This window comes from Candoia aspera, chromosome 5 (assembly GCF_035149785.1).
Source record: "Candoia aspera isolate rCanAsp1 chromosome 5, rCanAsp1.hap2, whole genome shotgun sequence".
In the NCBI taxonomy this organism is placed as follows: domain Eukaryota; kingdom Metazoa; phylum Chordata; class Lepidosauria; order Squamata; family Boidae; genus Candoia; species Candoia aspera.
The window spans coordinates 63307179-63328523 of record NC_086157.1 but is presented as its reverse complement, the minus strand read 5'-3'; the positions used below and the strand labels follow the sequence as shown (position 1 = coordinate 63328523).

General features: G+C 38.0%; 1 protein-coding gene across 1 annotated transcript in view; it reads left to right on the top strand.

The window, feature by feature from the left end:
- EVA1C (eva-1 homolog C) overlaps positions 1-20900 on the top strand; it is a 43859-nt gene extending 22959 nt beyond the window's left edge. The window contains exons 3-8 of the mRNA XM_063305433.1: positions 68-191; positions 6382-6534; positions 12254-12397; positions 17499-17567; positions 18287-18376; positions 20381-20900. Of these exons, the coding sequence (XP_063161503.1) occupies positions 68-191; positions 6382-6534; positions 12254-12397; positions 17499-17567; positions 18287-18376; positions 20381-20802 (1002 nt within the window). The 3' untranslated portion in view covers positions 20803-20900. The remainder of the gene's footprint in view (positions 1-67; positions 192-6381; positions 6535-12253; positions 12398-17498; positions 17568-18286; positions 18377-20380) is intronic.
- The last annotated feature ends 445 nt before the right edge of the window (positions 20901-21345 follow it).

Below are 21345 nucleotides of genomic sequence, written 5' to 3'. Positions count from 1 at the left end.
TCAGGATTTGAATTGTTGTATAGTTCCAGAATCTGTTTAAGACTTCTTTTTTTGGTCATTGTTTTAGAAAGTACTGGATGAATGCCAAGACCTGAGAGCCTGCCAACTCCTTGTTAACAGTCGAGTTTTTGGATCTGAGTTATGCCCAGGAGTCACTAAATACCTCCTAGTCTCCTTTAAATGCAGACCTAGTAAGTGATTTGTATGACAGTCAAACACCATTTTCTGTGTATGCTTCTTTCTGTTTAAGTTGTAATAACAGCACAAAAATCCTTGCATAGATTTCTGCAAAGTCCTGACCTGGCTGAATTCAGACATCGCAATAAAATGTAAAAATATTTGTTATCACAGATGGCTGGGGATTCATCCTTATACCCTGAGCTGTTTTAACTACATTTCTCCCACATGGGTTTATTTGTTTCTTTTGAGTGGGTAGTACAAGCAAAAAAACAAAACAAAACAAAACCACACTATTTATGTTAAATTATTGTTCTGTTTTAGTAATAGAAAAGTGGTGGTGCATCTAAGCACCATTACCATGCAGCATCATTGGCTCAATGCAGTCATCTATGGACCTGGGAAGGGCTGCCAGAGTTGTTGCTGACATCCCTTTAAATTTTAAACTTTTTTTTTCTTTTTAAGTGTCTGGTGTAGAAAAGATAAATGCTGGGTGAAGTCTCTGGAGTTGCCAACATCTTCATTTTTTGTTCCCCAGTAGATGCTGGGGAACAAAAAAGGCTGCAAAAAAGGAGTTAGAGGTACATGTAGTTCAGAGACAACAACTTGCCTATCAGTGCCCAGAGTCACTGGGAATTGGGTGTCATATAAATTTAATAAATTATTGTTGTTGTTGCTATTTCTGTTCAGGTTTGTATGGATATTATATTTTCTTTGTTTGGGGTAGAGTTATTGTACTTGTTCCACATGTAATTTGCCCTGTGCTAACTTTGTTCTACTCCTGCTAATACCTGAGGGGCAAATAGAGGACATGGTGAAGGAATCCTCTCTCTCCCTTGAGGTCACTGTCCTCTGTGCTAAGGGATTGGTTTGGAATACAGCCAGAGGAGACTCCCTCATCGTTTAGTCTAATACAATGGGATACAACTGGTTATCAAGAAAATGTATGATGTACATAATACATGGTGAAGAGTATCAATGATTATATATATTTAAATCATCCATTATAATTATCCAATAGGACAGATATTGTTGTTACTCTTAATTGATTTTCCATTCTACCTTTTTACCAGAGAAAACAAGTGATAAGTATGGCACTCAATAGTGCTCAGTACTACAGAATGAAAATAGAGTGGCGGTAGATCAGTTATGGAGACCGTATGGGTCAATGTATTTCCTTTTGGGTTCTGACTTGGGAGGTTGGAAGAGTGGAGACCTAGGAAAATCCAGGCTACTTGGTTGATTACAGTAAGAAGTCTGATCATGCACAGTGGGTCTGGGAATGGAAGAAACATTCACTTACTGATTAGTTGCACTCCTTGAAGAACCCATTCCGAAACCATAGCTGCTGTTTTTCACAGAGTGACTCCCATCCACTAACCTTAGCACCTGTGCCTCAGTGAGTCAGCTTAGCCCCAGCAAGCCAAGCTTTTCCATTCTAAACAGTTAAAAAGAAAAGCAATACCAGTATTTTTAGGATTCTGGATCATAGCCATTATGTGGTAATGCTGGCAAACAAGCAAGAAAGTTCCACAAACATCAGAAAACCAAAATAGAACTACATTAGGGAAACTTTGTATTTTCCTCTCTGAAATTAACTATCTAATTGACAGCGATACATGGAGTTACTTCTGTAACATTTTAGGTCATGTTAAGAAAAATAGAATTCAAAAGTGCACAGAATGGGAACTGCCTAGAAGTTAGATTACTGATCAAAGCTTCTCGATCAAGAATACTCTGTTGAAATACCGTGTATAATTCTCCCATAAATACCATGAGTAGGGCGTCTTTTTTCCATAGCTAATATCTTTTTAATTAATTTTATTGCAAGTTTTGAAAAATACAAAACATCCAACTAACTACAAAACAATACAAAAAAAAGTAAAAAAAACATGATTTAGCAAGACTGTGAAAAATATATGAACAGTCTTGGTGTTTTTGTTGTTTATTTGTTCAGTCGCTTCCGACTCTTTGTGACTTCATGGACCAGCCCATGCCAGAGCTTCCTGTTGGTTGTCAACATCCCCAGCTCCCCCAGGGACAAGTCCGTCACCTCTAGAATATCGTCCATCCATCTTGCCCTTGGTCGGCCCCTCTTCCTTTTGCCCTCCACTCTCCCTAGCATCAGCATCTTCTCCAGGGTGTCCTGTCTTCTCATTATGTGGCAAAAGTATTTCAGTTTTGCCTTTAATATCATTCCCTCAAGTGAGCAGTCCGGCTTTATTTCCTGGAGGATGGACTGGTTTGATCTTCTTGCAGTCCAAGGCACTCTCAGAATTGTCCTCCAACACCACAGTTCCAAAGCTTCTATCTTCCTTCTCTCAGCCGTCCTTATGGTCCAGCTCTCGCAGCCATATGTTACTACTGGGAATACCATTGCTTTAACTATGTGGACCTTTGTTGTCAGCGTGATGTCTCTGCTCTTAACTATTTTATTGAGATTTGTCATTGCTCTTCTCCCAAGGATTAAACGTCTTCTGATTTCCTGACTGCAGTCAGCATCTGCAGTAATCTTCGCACGTAGAAATACAAAGTCTTTCACTGCTTCTACATTTTCTCCCTCTATTTGCCAGTTATCAATCAAGCTGGTTGCCATAATCTTGGTTTTTTTGAGGTTTAGCTAGCTTTTGCACTTTCTTCTTTCACCTTCATCATAAGGCTCCTCAGTTCCTCTTCGCTTTCAGCCATCAAAGTGGTATCATCTGCATATCTGAGACTGATAATGTTTCTTCCAGCGATTTTAACTCCAGCCTTGGATTCCTCAAGCCCAGCATGTCGCATGATGTGTTCTGCATACAAGTTGAATAGGTAGGGTGAGAGTATACAACCCTGCTGTATTCCTTTCCCAATCTTAAACCAGTCCGTTGTTCCGTGGTCTGTTCTTACTGTTGCTACTTGGTCGTTATACAGATTCCTCAGGAGGCAGAAAAGATGAGTTGGTATCCCCATACCGCTAAGAACTTGCCACAATTTGTTGTGGTCCACACAGTCAAAGGCTTTAGAATAGTCAATAAAACAGAAATAGATGTTTTTCTGAAACTCCCTGGCTTTTTCCATTATCCAGCAGATATTGGCAATTTGGTCCCTAGTTCCTCTGCCTTTTCTAAACCCAGCTTGTACATCTGGCAATTCTCGCTCCATGAATTGCTGAAGTCTACCTTGCAGGATCTTGAGCATTACCTTATTGGCATGTGAAATGAGTGCCACTGTTCAATAGTTTGAACATTCTTTAGTGTTTCCCTTTTTTGGTATGGGGATATAAGTTGATTTTTTTCCAATCTGAAGTCTAGGTGTATCACTTGTATAACAAATACCTACCTATAAAACAAGTACCTATAACACCTATATATGAAAATTCAAATAAAAAATAAAATAAACCTTTATTGTTATAAAATAACATGAAATCTGTGCCAAAGGGTTTTTTTGTGTCATTTTTTAGAGTAGTAAAAAAGACTGTTTTCAGAAATTGATAGATTACACATGCATTGCATCCAATCCATTATATCCAAAATAATAGTGCTTTTCCAATTCCTCAAAATAATTTGATTAGTGATTCCCCAAGCCCCATGTAATCAAAGTTTTCAAAAATTGTCAGCTTCCACATTTTTTAATATAATTCAACATAACTTTAACTTCTTTAACATTAAGACATTTCTCCATAAATCTACTTATATACATTAAAATATTGTTCCAAAAAAGATGCCCGTACTAAAAGTCACAAGACCAAATCATATGAACTAATATCCCCTTAAATTTTTTGCATCGCCCATAGAGAAAAATCTGATATTCATCCTCTCAAATACATGTTCAGTAACTTCTCCCCAGTGTTCCTGCTTTTTCCACCTCCTTCACTAAGTCTTCCTTGTTGATTAGCATCAAGTCAAAGATATTTGATCCTGTCTGCCTTCCTCCATCTCCAAAGGGGAAAGTTTTCTGCAACACAAATTTGCTGGCTTGTTTTAGGTAATGTGCTAATTTTGTCATCTTTATTTCCTTTTATGTTATTGCCAGAATATGCTTAGCTTGTTTGCTTGTTTGTCCTGGATACATATATTGCTCACTGGTCTTTGGCACAAATAAACAGCACTCATTGGCAGCCTTAAATGCCAAGGACTTTGGAATGACGTTCTCCTGGAATTGATAAAAATCTACATTATTCTAAGGGAAAAACAAACACATACTATTATATCTGAAATTATAGAAATAATTGTATACCTTTAGAACATTGCTCTCAAAACATATTTATATATAGTATTTTGAGTTTCAGTGCAATTTGCATTTTGATAAATGTGTTTGGGTTTGTAGCCTTAATAAACCCACTTAGTTCTATCACCAAAACCAGAGTCTTCTTGCATCTTAAAGACTAACAAATATATTGTAACATCAGTTTCTGTATGGGCTCCAGAATGTGAACCACTATGCCATAACAAATGTGTTGATTGGATGTAGACTTAGTTCCACTTAAAGATCCATTGAAATCAAGGGACATAAATTATTTTGACTTAATTAACACCCATTAATTTATATTAGATTACTTGAGAGCACTCAAGTCAGCTGTGTCCATGGCCTGTGGCCTGGAGCTTCAACACCTCCTGGAAAAAAATATATATATATACAGAAGAAAATAAGAAAATGAGAGGGATCCCTAAAATGGTAAAAGCTATGTGTTGGAAAAGCACAAGGCAGTGCCTCTTCCAAGGCTAATGCCTTGCTGCATGGGAGGCTGCAGCTACTGGTGCTATTCTAAATACCTTTGTTTGTTTGTTTGTTTAGTTGTTGTACCTTCAAGTCAATGTTGACTCCTGGCAACTGCCTGGACTAGCCCCTGCAGTTTTCTTGGCAAGGTTTTCAGAAGTTGTTTCATTTCTAAGACAGGACTAGAACTCACAGTCTCCTAGTTTTTAGCTTGGTATCTTAACCACTATACCAAACTGCTATCTCTAAATATCATATCATTCCTGTGTTGGAGCTTCTAGTCCCATAGCACTTGTATGAGCTTGCCTGTGTGCTGCCCCTGAACAGGGTGGAGGGAACATTCTCAGCCTTTTGCTTTCCATATCCAATCACACTGCAGGATCCCAGAAATTTTAAAATCCTGCCTGCACATTTAAAAACCCTAAAGGAAGCCATGTCCTGGAAAAGCTCGGTGTATGGTAACTCTAAGAGCCAGTTTAGTCTAGTGGTTAAGATGTTAAACTGGGAGCAGGGAACCCTGAGTCCTAGACCTGCCTTAGTCATGAAGCCAGCTGGGTGACTTTAGGCCAGTCACTTCTTCTCAGTCCTAGGAAGAAGGCAATGGCAAACCACTTTAAAAAATGCTGCCTGGAAAACTGTGTGGACTTGTCAAGGTAATTCCACTGGAAGTGTTCCACTGGAATAGAATATTTTGCCAGAACTTCTTGCTTTATGTTATTTTCATTGGAGTTGTACATGTACTTGAAAATGCTATTTAACCTACCGTATAAGCTGGAAGTTGTATCTTTACAGTCAAGTTCACATCAGGGTGACAAATACAAAAGAGAACAGGCTTGTGCACATTGAATAGTTGTGTACAAGAGTCCATTTTATCATTAATGGCTTACCTGACATGTGATACTTGGTGAAACACTTTCATTTATACACTGTTAAAGCTGAAGATTTCTCTTCTGCGTCCAACCACTCTAGTTAATTCCATGTCAGCAATAGGTAATCTATTTCTCTCCACATGCTTTGGACTGCAAATTCATAAAGCAATGCACTGGCAGAAGCTTGTGAAAATTGTGGTTTAAATCACCAGGTTGCATATACTTGTTCTGTGTTATGGCTGTAGAACTTGTGGTCTTTCCGATGTGGTACTGGTAGACAATGTCCAGGTAGAATGGACATTGGTTATGAATGTTGGTGTTTTTAACCCAGCAATTTCTAGAGGGTCCTAGGATTCCCAAACTGTGCTTTATGTAAAATTGATCATGGGGAATCACATGGCCAAAAGATAAAGGGCCAATCACTTGCTTGAACGTTTTCAGCAAACCTGATGGAAGAACTCATGAAAACCTCCTATCAGTGTCTTAGCTTGGTTCCTCAGTAAGTATGTGGTTGTCCATTGTTTATCTCCATTCCAGCCTCAATATATACAAGTAGCAACAGAATATGCACAGAATTTTTTCCCCTTATCCAAGAGCCCAGTTTTCTCTCAGTGTTGCTTTTTGTCCCTTTCTTTTCTAGGTGAATATAAAATTAGATCAGTGTGTGAAAATGAAGAACTGAAACTGCACTGTCAAGAATCAAAATTTCTTAACATCTATTCAGCCTCCTATGGCAGGTCTGCACATGAGAAGGACTTCTGTGCAACAAAAATGGATCACCTTCCCCAATTTGGTAGGCTGACAAAGCCCTCACTTAATCTTTTTATTCTAGAATCTAAGTGCTACAACTTTTGTTTTTTACCCATAGGGGGGAAAAAACCCCAGATTTATCCTTTCTGACTCCCATTAGCATGGGAAAATGCTTGTAGTTGTTTCCCACTTCAAAATCCTTGGAGTTGAGGGACCATGGGGGTGTGACATGGAATTTATCTGGGAAAGCCAATGATGGCTTCCTTATAATCATGTTGCTTCCATGTTGATTTTTTGATGCATCCCTATCACTCTGCTTCTGTGTTACTGAATGGCATAAGGATTGCTTAAATGGAGATGGTTTAAATTATAGCAGCTGTTAAGTATGGATTGATTATTATGGTCTGGAGATTTTTAACTTCCAAGTATATATTATCTCAAGGGATGATTTATAAGTAGGTCAAGGTCTCCAAAGGAAGCTCTGCTTCAAATCCCATTTTATGTAGAAGTCAGATTGGTCACTACCTTGCAAAAAATCCTTCTCACTGCAGTTTACCTGCTTTGAACTATCTTCTTCCTACTGGCTTTTCAAAAACAATGCAAAATGTTGCTTACCCAAGGATCTTTTTACACTGATTTCACTTTCTTTTTATATAAAATATTTGTATTTTTCTAAGTGCCATGCATAGGTCTCTCTGGATCTTAGCCACAAGGCACAATAACTACCAGATATCAGATATGATACATTATGTCCTTTATTCAGAAAAAAGAAAATTCAGAGGTGAGGAAAACAAAGAATTGTAAAGACTAGCCAGCTAAAATACTAAAATCTGTGTGCCGAGTTCTGACTAGGAATCCCATTGTAAAGAATTCCAGGATTTGCTTCAAAAGAAGTAACCTGAGCAAAGCTCTGGAGTTCCAGAAATACAGCATGGTTGCCTTAGTGACATTTCAGCTGAACTAAATAGCCAAATAATATGCAAGCCTCCCTCACATCCACCTTTGCTCTAAAAGCAACAGCACTCCAGAGAGAACCACAATTAGCTTTTCTTTTTCTTTATGTTTTAATTAAATGCCAGCATGAAAATTATGTTTATGTAGAAAAATTGTCCTGGCAAGTACACCTCAGTATCTATGCAATATTAACATAAAATTTTAGGAAGTGTACCTCTTTTTTTCTTCCCTACCAACACTTGGAAAATGCCTGAAAATCGGAGTAAAGTGGGACAGAGTAATGTAGAGTTAAAGGCAATGCCCAACACACAGTAATTACAATCATACATCATTCTTCAAATAGGAGAGAAGAGGGGGAAAATGTGCATTTTTATTAGAAGCTACAAAATATTATTTCACAAAACCTTAACAGGATTACTCTCCAAATATCTGAGCCAATTCAACACTGATTTTTAAAACTACTATTTTGAGATTTATACAATGGATGTTGAATTTAAGTCAGCCATGTAATGGCCCAGTTTGGAATGTACCTTGGCACATAAAATATCCAGTAACATGAACTGAAGATTTCTATATACCATGGCTGACCAAGATGAAACATATAGTTTTACATCTTGAGATTTGCATTTGTTCATGTGTAGTGATTTTAAAGGCATTGTAGCTAAAGTATCAAAACCAGTGTTTAGTGATGCCAGGTTGAAGAATAGGAAGAGGCAGTGCTATGCACACTACATTTTATTTGTTTAATCCATTTATTAGACACCTCAGTTGCTAAATTCTAGGTGGTGAACAATAATACAATAAAATAGATGAAAAAGAAATCCAATAGGAAAAAGCAACAAACAACAGAAAAGAAAAAGAGTAAACAATCCATGTGGTAGAAAAAAATACAATTATGCAACATACAAACAATATCATAGAGTTACCAAACACCCTGCCCCAGAGCCTGCAGAAAAAGTCTTCAAGAGGCTAAAAGCATTCAAGGGCCAAAGGGCAAAAGGGTTGGCATATGTGAACTTCAGGGGAATGCTGGTAGAAAGGGCAGTGGTGGCTACTGAGAAGGCATGCCTCCAGGGTCCCATAACGTGTCACTGCTTCACTGATGGAACTCAGAGAATGCTGGCCCTGCTTGAATGGGCAGGAGCAATAGGAGAAAGGCAGTCCCATACATATACATTCCCTAAGCTATGAAGGGCTTTATAGGTGACAACTAACACTTAAGTGGCACCCAGAAGCCAACTGGTAACCAGTGCAACTTACAGAGCAGAGGGGTAACATGAGCAAAACAGGATGTGCCCATAACCATTTGCACCATTGCATTCTGGACCAGCTGTAGCTTCCAAGTAGTCTTCAAGGGCAGTGGCATGTACAGCACATTGCAGTAGTCCAAATGAGAGTGACTAAGTCATGAGTGACTGTGAGAACAATTACATGATCCCAAAAAGGTGATAATTAGCACACTAGATGAATCTGTATGAAGGCCCACCTGATTATGCCTACTTGCTCATTGAGCAAGAGCCGGGGATCCAGGAAGATCCTCACATTATGCACAATTTCCACCTGGGATAGCACAACCCCATTAACAAGTTAACATTGGAAAATCCCTGGAAACAGAAAGTCCTTAAGCTACTGAACAAAAAGGTGGAATATAAGGAGAACTAACAAATAAATAATAGTCTTGGAATTATGTTGTAAAGAATAACAGTGCTCACTTCCTTGCTGATCCTTCCTTCAAATCCCCTGCTAAAACGGAAAGATATGGCTGACAGAGTGGAAGCGACAACGCTGGTTTCTGAGCTTGGCTGAACGTGCTTGTCATAAATTCAGCATAAACTCCTGCAAAAGGAGGCAAAGAAGCACCACCATGTCTTTCCGCTTTGCTCATCTGGAAGATCCTTTTGGCCAGAGGAAGCTAGACGTGCTCTGTCTTATTTTTTTCTGTTAGGACTATGACAGTCACACTTACCAAGTTCAAAGAAGGATTGTAAGACTTGACTGTGCTCAATGCACTGGTGAATTTGACAAGTTGACATAAGTAATACAGTACTTTTATTATTTTAAAAGTGATTAATAAAGGAATTCCACGTTAGCACAAAGAAAAGCAATACAAATTGTAACTTGATTACTTTAACTTAATGATCTATATAAATAATCTCCAGTCTACTAAAAATGTCACAGTCTGCCCAGTATTTTGAATTGGCTAAGATAGAAAGCTGTAGCCCATAGTGTCATTTCAAACTAACTGTTCGTCTTTAGATTCCTGATAACCAATTATTAGGCAATATATCAACTGAAAGACTGTTGGCCAAGAAAAATTTACCTGAAAGAGTCTGGCTAAAATTTTAGGTTAATGTACAGTACATTCCTAAACTATACTGTAATAAGCATACTTGGAAGAAGTTTGTACAGTACAAAATTTAATGAAAGGTTCATTCATGGTGAAATTATGCATAATATTAAATATATGGTAGCATTTATTGTTTCTAATATATTTCTTCTAGATAATATATCTAGGGAACAGAATAATTGCTATGAGCATGCAGAGGGAGGTGTTACCTCTTCCCCATTGTTGTAATTCTAATAAAAATAATTTCCCTAAAGCTATTGCTAGTCCTAGAAATAAACTCTCCAAGCAGATCGCTCTGAATAAGAGCAGAAGGTAATTTGCACCAGAATCTGCATGCCACATTCCTGCCCTTAGTGTTCCCACCCCATATATTATTTAGAACTCTGATTAATACTCTGTGCTATTTACCAAACATAACTGAGATCGTATTTCTTTCCAACACATATCCTTCCAGTGTTCAGGGATTGCTAATATACACATCTGAGCATGGAGGAGCTTCAACTTTGCTATAATTGGCTGTGGCTATTCCATTGAATAGATAGCTTTTGTGTAGTAGAGAAGAGACACCAGAACTTGAAAATAGAAAAGGCTTTCAGTAAAGAAAAGAAGACTTGCTGGTCTTATTAAACCTTGTGCAATTTATGGCTTCAACAACTCTGAATAATTTGCATGTCAAAACCCATCTAAAACCCAGCTAATTGGTGCCTTAAAGGATCTTTTCCTTGAAAACAACAGACTCTGAACTATTAAATAGCAGCTCAAGCCAGGGCTGATATTTTACCACTAGTTTCAGAACTACTTTGATGGACGCCTCTTTTCAGTTCCAGCTGGATATATGTCCACCAAATAAAAACCATCAGCGTTATTTGGCATCTGTGTGGTTGCTAACCACTAACTGCAAAAGACGGGCAAGGATTGCAAGGGTTTAGAATGAACTGTGTTCTTACTCCAGAGGTGATCATGAAACAGTTGTTTTTTTTAAAAACCCTGTCCTTTATCATTTACCTAAATGGGACTATTTCATTCTAAAAAAAAAATTAAATGTGACCTGTACATTTCTTATACTAAATGCATTCACTAAGTTTGGATACTATTTGATTTTATTGAAGATCTCAGTCTTAACAACCAAAGAGTAGTCCATCTAAATGACATGCAGCCTACTCATTCCAGACAGAGAAATCCAACATTTTAAAATGCATAAAAAGGAGATATTTCGCTTGCATTTCCAGGACAGTGTGGAAGTATCCCAATGTATTTGCAGTCCTGTCATGTCCTTGTAAGTACCAGCTGAATCAATAGTGCACATCTACATGTGTCCAGATTTAAGGTTTCATCTCCTTGTTCTGAAATAAGTATTTACACCTCTTGCAATAAGCTATTCCTCAAACGATTTCCCCCAAATTTTGGTTTTGTAATTCAGGGTGTGAAGCAGGAGAAGGGGAGTGTGTCATTGCTGCATCACTGAAAGCGTTTTTTTTCCCTTTATGAACTAAAGTAAAGTACTGGTACACATTGCATTAATGCTTATATTGATCTTTACAAAGATCTAAAACAAAACAAAAATAAAGAATCTACCAGTATTTTTCTCCAGTACATGGCAATATATGTATCTCAATAATGAAATACGAATGTTATTTCATTTTTAAATTAATTAGAATAATCTCTTAACCATATTTATTTTATTTCAGGAAAATGTCTAGAATGTTAATATGCATCTTGTGACTTCGATATTTATTTTCTACCACCTTTTATTTTATTTTAGCGTTACATTTTCTTACTTGTTATAAACTGCCTTATGAATATTTATTTATTTTTATTTATAAATTTATTCACTGCCCATCTCCCCCTCATGGGGGGAATATAAATTAGTACTGAAAAACAGAATGTAAATGGATTCTTACATTAGCTGATTCTAAATCAGACAAACTATGTTTGCTCCAGAGGATATATAAATTCTTCTTCTGACTCTAAAACTGACCTTACATCTCTCCTGCAGTTCCCTTTGACCCCACTCCTTAATTCAGCATTTCCACACCTTGGTGGGTTGTTTTTTTTTTACACATTTCAATCTGTTGGTTACATTGTGGCTGTTGTGTTTAGTAATTATGTTTAGTTCTCCTGAACTGGTTTATCCTAACTCAGTTCCTCCACTCAACCCACAGCAAAAACTCTTGTGGCTTGTCTTTCCAATGTGTTGGGTGGGACCACATAATTGGCTTGACCATACATTCTTATACCATCCCTGCATAGCACCAGCCACAGATTATTGGGAATTATGCAAATGATCCACTTCTTCCTTGCCAACACTGGCCTTCAGCAGAAGTGATTTCTCTATTTAGCTGGCTTCCTGAGTTAGCATTATTCTTGCACCAACAGATTTATATCTCTGCAAGAAAGTACTATGCAGTAATCCCTTTAAATAGATCACTTTTGTTTATATATCATTTCTCTTTCATTTCAGATTGTTTTTCCTATTCAGCTTTAGAAGTATTGTCAAAGAAGTGTTATGGGAAACAAAGGTGTAGAATTACTGCTAACAGTCATAACTTTGGAAGACCATGCATGCCTGGGGTGAAAAAATATCTCAATGTCAGCTATGCATGTGGTAAGAAAAGTCATGGAAATTTTAAAGTTCACAAACTATGTTATAGATGTTATAGTGCCACATTGTTAAACAGGTTATATACAAAGAAACATGTCAAAACATTGTCTATATATAATTCATATTTTAACCCATATTTTAACCTCTAAGATAGGTACAATAATAATAGAAATGCAAAATTATGTTTATTATTTATATAATTTGACTTGAAAACACATTGGCAATTATGTTTCTTGGATGGAGCCAGTTGGGGAGATTCTTCTTGGATGATCATCAGGGTTGAACTTTGTCAGGTAGTAATTGAAAGGCCTTGTGGAGTTTGCCTTGTTGATTATTGATCCTGCTAATGTACAAGATATGGCACTTTGGCAGCAACTGGTAGGGATTAGAGTCTGGCTGTGCGGCTCCTATGGGCTATTTTTGGTAGGTCATGAAGCAGGGTGATGCAGGCAGCATCATTAACAAAGCAGAGATTAAAGTTATGCTGCACAATGTGCCATCTCGTAGACTGGAAAAAAGCATATTAAGTGTTCCCTTAACTTATGTCTCCCTGTCTGAGCTATTAATTTAAATACTTTTGGTGGATCTTCGTTTTTGTTAAAATCATCATCATCGTCATCATCTTGGAAACTAGCCCTATACTTCTACTTTAAAAAAGGATCCTGGAAGCTAAGCACTGGTTTATATCATCACATCAGAATCAAATTAAATGTCATTTCCATTGGTACAATAGTTTATAAATTTATAGGCCATTTTTCCAGATTGAATCATCACAATTAGTAATTTATAAAATACATAACCAAATCCCCTAAAACAATAATTTAGTATATAAATAATAGTACATAAATATACACTAGTATTCAGTTCAAAATTATTAAAATAACAAAGAAATAACCAGTAAAATGAAAAAATATATATAAAAAATCTATTCAATAAGCTTAGTCCACTAAACTATCCAATTATTGATTGGAATAAATAAGCCATTAAAATTCTTTGCAAGACCAGCCAAGAAAAGACCATTCAAATATAGCAATGTATATCTTCCAGAACAGATATCCATGATCTTTGCACTGAAAACAGTGTATTTTCAAACTCAGGCGAGTCTGACAAAATGTACAGTGGTGCTTAAAAGTTCGTCAACCCTTTTGAATTTTCAATAGTTCTGCATAAACATGACCTAAAACATGATCTGTTCTTCACACAAGTCCTAACTATAGATAAAGAGAACCCAATTAAACAAATGAATCAAAAGCATTATACTTACTCATTTATTTATTGAGGAAAATGATCCAAAGCTATATATTTGTGTGTGAAAAGTAGGTGAACCTCTAAGATAATAAATTCATTTGAAGGGAAAATTAGAGGTGTTTCAATCAATGGGATGATAATCAGGTGTGAGTTTGGGAAGTCCTGCCTTATTTAAAGAACAGAATTCTGGGTATTCACTATCAAAGTCTGATCTTCACAACACAGGTATGTGGAAGTGTTTCATGGCTCAGACAAAGGAGTTTTCTGAGGACAGCTGAAAAACAGTTGTTGATGCTCACCATGCTGGAAAAAAAACAAAGCTATTTCCAAAGACCTTGGGCTCCACCAGTCCACTGTCAGGCAGATTGTGTGCAAATGGAGGCAATTCAACACCACTGTTGCCCTCCCCAGGAGTAGGCGACCAACCAGGATCACACCAAGAGCAAGGCATGTAATATTCTGGGAGGTCTCAAAGGTAACATCTAAAGAACTAAAGGCCTCTCTTGCCTTGGCAAATATCAGTGTTCATGAGACCATCATCAAGAGAACACTGGATAATAATGGTGTATGTGGCAGAGTTGCAAGGAGAAAGCCACTACTCTTCAAAATGAACACTGCTGCCCATCTACAGTTCGCGAAAGACCGTGTGGATAAGCCAGAAGGCTATTGGAATAATGTTCTGTAGATGGATGAGAGCAAAACAGAACTTTTGGCTTGGATGAAAAGTGTTATGTTTGGCGAAAGGCAAACTCTGCATTCCAGAATAAAAACCTTATCCCATCTGTGAAACATGGTCGCAGTATCATGGTTTGGGCCTGCTCTGCTGCCTCTGGACCAGGACAGCTTGCCATCATTGATGGAACTATGAATTTTGAATTGTACCAGCAAATTCTACAGGAAAGTGTCAGGGTATCTGTCCATGAACTGAAGATCAAGAGAAAGTGGGTCATGCAGCAAGACAATGACCCAAAACACACAAGTTGTACAACCAAAGAATGGTTAAAGCAGAAGAAAGTTAATGGTTTGGAATGGCCAAGTCAAAGTCCTGACCTTAATCCTGTAGAAATGTTGTGGAAGGACCTGAAGTGGACAGTTCATGCAAGGAAGCCCACCAACATCCCTGAGATGACACTGTTCTGTAAGGAGGAATGGGCTAAAATTCCTCCAAGCTGATGTGCAGGACTGATCAATAGTTGCCATTGTTGCTGCCCAAGGGGAGAACACCAGTTACTGAAAGCAAAGGTTTACATACTTTGGCCTCACAGAACTATGTAGCTTTGGATCATTTTCCTCATGAAATAAATGAGCAAGTACAATGTTTTTGACTCATTTGTTTAATTGGGTTCTTTTTATCTCATTTTAAAACTTGTATGGAGAACATTTCACAATTTAGGTCATAATCTGCAGAAATACTGATCATTCAAAAGGGTTCACAAACATTTGAGCACCATTGTATTCTCTGTTGGGTGCTCATGAGTATACAACGTGCTCTCTCTTTCATATCTATAAGAGGAATGTGAGAATTGTCCATATCAACTGCATAAAAATGCAGTAGCAAACAAGGCAAGAAGAAAAGTAATTACTTTCCATGAATGTGTTAACTATTTTGCTTTGAATTCAATTAGTAGCCCATATCTGAATGTACTGCATGTTAAGGGTATGTAGAAACCGCTTCCCAATGTGATTTAGGAACCCAGTCAGGGCCACAAGCATGACCCAATCTGATAAGTTCTGGAGGTAGCCTAATTTGATGCTATTTGATTTACGAGTTCTGCAAAAAAGTACTCTCCAAGTGACAAACAACAAGCAAATGAAGTATTCAATGAGATAAAAACTAAAATATGTTATGAAAGATCCATAAGCTTATCAAGCAATATAGTTGCCACACCAGCAATTGCACATTCTAACAGACCTAAGCGCTCTGATTTTATTAATGCATTAAAATACTACCTACATTAAAAAAAAAATCAATTTTCCATGTTGTTAGCCTAGTACTGTATGTAATAGAGGCAAGACATTGGGAAGATGCATTATAGAGGTAGTCCTCTCTTAACATCCATTTGTTCAGCAACTGCTTGAAATTACAATGGTGCTGAACAAAGGGACTTACAACTGGTCCTCCAAGTTCCAGCCATTGCAGCATCTCCATGGTCACATGAACAAAATTTGGGCCCACTTGGGTCTACCTGCATTTATGACCGCCTTTCGGCCTCTTGCCTACCTGCTGCTGCCAGCCACCCCTACCTCCCAGCCCTTCCCTTTTGGCCGCCCACTGCACCGTGCACATGGGCCTTCTTTGCACTGCCTTTTTTCACACCAGTGCCGCTGGGGCTTCTTTCACACCCCAGCCAGGGTCTCCATTCATGCTCCGGCCAGGACCTTCTTTTGTGAAAGAAGAACCCAGCTTGAAGAATCCTTCTTTCATGCCGGCGCAGCTGGGCCTTCTTTTGCACGCCTGCCTTTTTTGAGGCTGGTGCCTGCCTTTTTCAAGGTTGATGTAGAAACCAAGGCTGGCATGCAAACTGGTGCACAAATGGAGGAGAAAGAAGATGATGCAAAGAAGGCCCTGGCTGGTATAGCAGTGGTACGTAGTGCAGCGGCAGGCAGGGCTGGGCAGTGGGGGCAGCAGGTGGCAGGTGGCCAAAAGGGCAGAGGTGGGGGGAGATAGGTAGGTGGGGGGAGTTCAAGAGGAGGCAGAGGAGGCAGTCCCTTACCTTATCAAGGCTCAGGGCTGGGAGGGATCAGGGTGAGTCCTCGGCTAGTGACCAGTGGGATTCAGTTAACGATGGCAACAGGACTGCCAGGATTGCCATCGCTAAGTGATGCAGTCATGTGACATCATGCTTTACGACCTCAGCACTTAGCAATGGAAATTCCAGTCCCAATTGCCATCATAACTTGAGGACTACCTATAATGCATTTTTTTTCTGAATCTCTTAGTTTTGCCTCAGGGCTGATCTGTATGACCAGCATCTCCAGTATGAGTATGGCCACTAACCATTTCTCAAGGTCAGGAATACACAGTGTTATCCTCTACCTGCAAGCTATCAATTTCTTCTCCTGCACTCTTTCAGTGTAGACAACACCTCTGCCTCAAATTGACTATTGTGCACTGTAGCAGGAATGCCACCCTCCCCTCTGGTCACTGGATACTCCATTTTCTTACAGAGTCATCAGTGAAATAGTGAAAAGCTGTTTTTGTTTTCTCAGGTTCATGCAGAGGACTGTGAAATGGTGGGACTTCCTTTTTATCCAAGTGAAATTGACAAGGGTTGTGCTTCCTTAGCTTCTAGTCCAAGTGAGAAGAAACATGTAATCCTGTGTTTCTGTTTTACTGTCCACTGTGGATGCATCAGTGGCCAATAAGAGGGGAGTCAAAAGAAGAGGGCTCAGATGAGAAGTCTATTGATGGAAACCACATGTCTTCAAAGACCCACCCACAAAGGAAGACAACTGGTGCTTGTTTTCCCAGTGTGGGTGACAGTGGGGAAGCAAGGGAATCTACCAGCCAGGAGGCATGATAGATGGTCTGGATGGAACATCAGGCCATTGGGATGGCTGAAACAAAGGAAGGGGTTGCACTCCAGAAAGCAATTTTATAAGATGACTACATTTCCAGCTTTTTTTGCCTGGCAGTCAAGAAACTTAGAACTGCAATGCCTAAAGCCCTCAATTCAACAAGTGAGATATTTATATAGAAGCCGACTTCTGTGTATAAATACTCTTGAATGACTGACCTCTAAAACATGAAGTGTGGAGGGAAAAAAGCTACTAGCAAATTTCCAGTGTCTGTTATGGTGAGCAGGACGTATATTATAAAATCAATACATGACATTTTTCATTTTCAATTTTACAGTTCCCAGATTCATACTGGCAGCAGTTGATCCAATGGTTACCATGCTCACTCCCTCAGAAGACAAATATGGTAATTTTAATTGTTTGCTATGGATGTTTGCCTTTAAGCATTTGAGTGGTTTAATGATACAGAAGAGGAGTGGGCTCTCTTCATGGAACTTTGGATGGGCCACAGTTCAGTTCGTTTTGAATAGAGTAGCAGAGGCAACACTCCAAAAAGAGATTGGGCCAAGACAAAGAAATGGACAGAGGCAGGGTAAAAGTTGCATCTAAATTAATTAAAGACTAAGTTGACTAAATTGACTTCGTTGTTTGTCACTTGGAGAATACTTTATTGCAGAACTCGTAAATGAAATAAAATAAAATGATAAAGTCATTCTTTTATTATTAGCAGTTGACTAAAGATGTAATTCTACTTCTCATACAGCTGGTGGAACTCATAGCTTAGAACATGTTTGTGTGCAGAGGCCTCTTACTTCTTGGTATCAGCAGTGTTAAAAAACGCTAGGGAAAACAGGCAATAAACATATATCTTAAAAAGCATTCTCCTGTATTTGTGAGTTGTTGTTAACATAATAAATCTGAAATAGAAATTTGAAATAAATGTTGTTTTGATGCTGAATAAACTATGTATTATTAGACAACATCAAAACATGGAGATGTTAAAGCTAGTAATTGCTTCTGGGTAGGATATTAAAAATTGTTCATTCCACATACACACATTCCTTTTCAATTTTGCAGGTTACCTCAACTACAATCTAACTTAGTAATTTTTTTTCTTTTACACAGATATAAATTTTGATCCAAAAGAATCAAGAATTCCAAAGAAGGAAGGAATTATAGTTAGCAGCAGTTTGGCAACATTTGCATACATTAGAGGTAGAGCGCTGGTACTTTGTTTTCTTGTATTCTGATAAGAAATCCTGTTACTCCTAGCAATTACATTTTTCCAGGACTAGTTTTTTTTTTCTTCCTAGCGTTTTTCCTGCAGGTGCAGTTATCCGCTTCTTCAGATCAACCAAATGTTGATCTGTTGATTGCAACAGGAATTGACCGATCGGCTTGTTGCCTGAGCCTGACATTGTGGGTTGAAAGAAAGTCACCCCGCCGGCTTTTGTGCCTAAGGCAGGACTACACAGAACTCACAGTCTCCTGCTTTCTAGCCTGGAGCCTTAACTACTACATGTAGACCAAATTGGCTCTCTATTTTTTCCAGGACTAGTACAAAATATTAAATATATATACTAGTCGAAGCTTTTAAAGCTACAGGGATTTATTACGGCATATCCTTTTGTGAACAATATCCTAGCTGATAAGGTGCATAAAGTATTATTTTGATTTACATAACTCCAACAGCTTTTTATGAATGTCTACTGTTAATGAGCTAATTATTATTGTTGTATTCTTTTTTACTGAATTTTTCTCTGACTTCATTATTTTCAATCTTCCCAACTTTCAGCCAGGGAGGGAGAGATATAGACAGACAGACAGACAGGCAGACAATAGATATTTAATGCTAAATAGCACTTCATGTATTAGGTATGTGCATAAGAAAGAGGGAAAGGCTCTAGCAACAAGCTTGGAACTTGAAACTTGAAGCTGGTCACAGGTAAGAGATGTGTCTTTCACTTCTTTTACACCATCCAGTGGAAAATTTGCTGAATCTTAAATTGCTCTGAGGGCAAATGAGTGTAACAAATCCATTATTGCTTTTTTCCCCTGCTCCTCTGATCATAAATAAAAAAGGGTGCAGGAGTGCATGGCTTGGTACAAAAAGCACCTAACTTTCCATATGCATTAAGCCACTCTGCTCATGTGTTGAGCCTGGATGCATTACACTAATGGATCAAAATAGTACAGATGGACCAAAAATAATATGCTATTGTGTTTGTTTCCTCATGTCATTCTTAGAGTAGGAGCAATATTTGTTGTTTGTTTAGAAAATTTATATCTTAAATACATAACTCTGGGTAGCTAACAAATGATTTCCATAACAAACCAAAGAAAGCTAAAATAATCCAATACAAAGAAAAATCAAGGCACCATATACTGGTAAACAGACACGTGTATATCAGGTTTCTGTAACTTCTTGGTCCTAATGCCTGGGAAGACAGCCAGGTTTTAATGGCCTTCTGGAAAACCAAAAATATTATGTCAATATTCCCAGTGTTTGGTTGAAAAAAGATTTCAGGAAGAAGGTAAAATATGTAATATTTGTAAATATGGCATCTGATCCCACAGTGCTGATGGTTTAGAATTAATAACAGCGGGTGAACTTTTCTAGGAGTAGGTGGTATGAAGCAAGTACAGACAGTTTGCTAAAGTTTCCAGCTACTAAACTTCCCTTTTCCTTTTCCTTAAAAGAGCCCATTTCTGAGTGAGTCAGCAATTGGCAGAAGCATGATACTGTCTAGGCCAGAGGAGAAATCCTTGGAGAGATAGTTTACATTTTTTCTGTTACTGATGGCTACTGGCTAAGCTAAATAGTAGCATCTAATTGAACTTGGCTGATCTTGAAAAATAATAATAATTAAAAAAGGATCTGTTTAGAATATGGATGGAGGTCCACCAGGAAATACCAGAGTTGTAGGCTAGATAACTGGAAAAACACCCCAGAAGAAGGTAATGGTAAACTACTTTCACTTTATTGCAAGAAACTATAGATCCCTGGGTGAAGTCACCTAAAATCAAATTTGACTTGATGAAGAGTTTTCTTAACTCTGGCATTGTACTTCTTGTTCATTCCCATATTGCTGGCCAGAAACAACTGGCAAGCTCTGATGGACTGTGTAGATTTAGATTTTAAAAGACTGGCTCTTTTTATTATTAATCCCATCCATCTCTACATAAAGCTCTAGTCTGGGGTTTTGTTTCTAATTTCAGATCACCTTGAAAGAGCGGCTCTCTTGTTTGTGTCTAGTGTTTGTATTGGCCTAATGGTCACACTTTTTGCTCTGGTGATGCACTTTTCTTGCTCCCATGATGTGGTAAAGCTGCAGAGGATAGAAAAGCACCTGGTGCTAGAGAATCAGAAGGCTGATGAAAACAATGAAGAAGAGGAAGAAGAGGAAGAGGAAGAGAGAGGGGAATCTTCTGATTCAGATTTTCCTGATGAACTAACAGGGTTATGCAGGACTTCACATCCAGCTTACTGTTCCCTGGATGCAGCTGAATTGGCTGAAAGGATAGAGCGGCGAGAACAGATCATCCAAGAAATCTGGATGAACAGTGGCTTGGAAGCATCTCCTACCAGAAGCCTCAGCCCATTTTATGTCAATGAACAGGAGTGCATTTGTTTTGGATAACATGCACCTCTTTTTTTTTTTAACTGCCTTCTGTGAAGGATAATTTGTAATGTAATAATTATTTACAAAGCTATATAAATAATTATTTAAAATACTTTAGAACAGTTTTTAGTGTGGCATGTTTTGGATACTTGCCTCCAGTTTATTCTACATTATTTTCTCTCTGAACGATTTGTAACCCTTTGAAAATGGGAACCAGCACTACATACATTTCCACTAAGAAAAAGGTGTTTTGAGCATAAAAGATAAGGCTGATACAACTTTCATTGTGCAGATTTTTTTTTTTTAAATAACTTGAAGACAAATTCCATTCAGGCCAATCAAATCTATATTTATTCCTATCTTGAAAGGGTCCAATTTTTTATTGCAATCTGCAGGAAACTTGAACAAAAGGAGGAAAAATGTCACTTCCCACTTAATGATACTTGGAAGTGTCTGAACTTTCCCTATATGTTCATATAGTGACATGAAATGCAGCAGGGGTGGAGTACCTTTTGATTTTTCATTTCTAATTGTTTTAAAGTAAAAACTGAACCTTGGGAA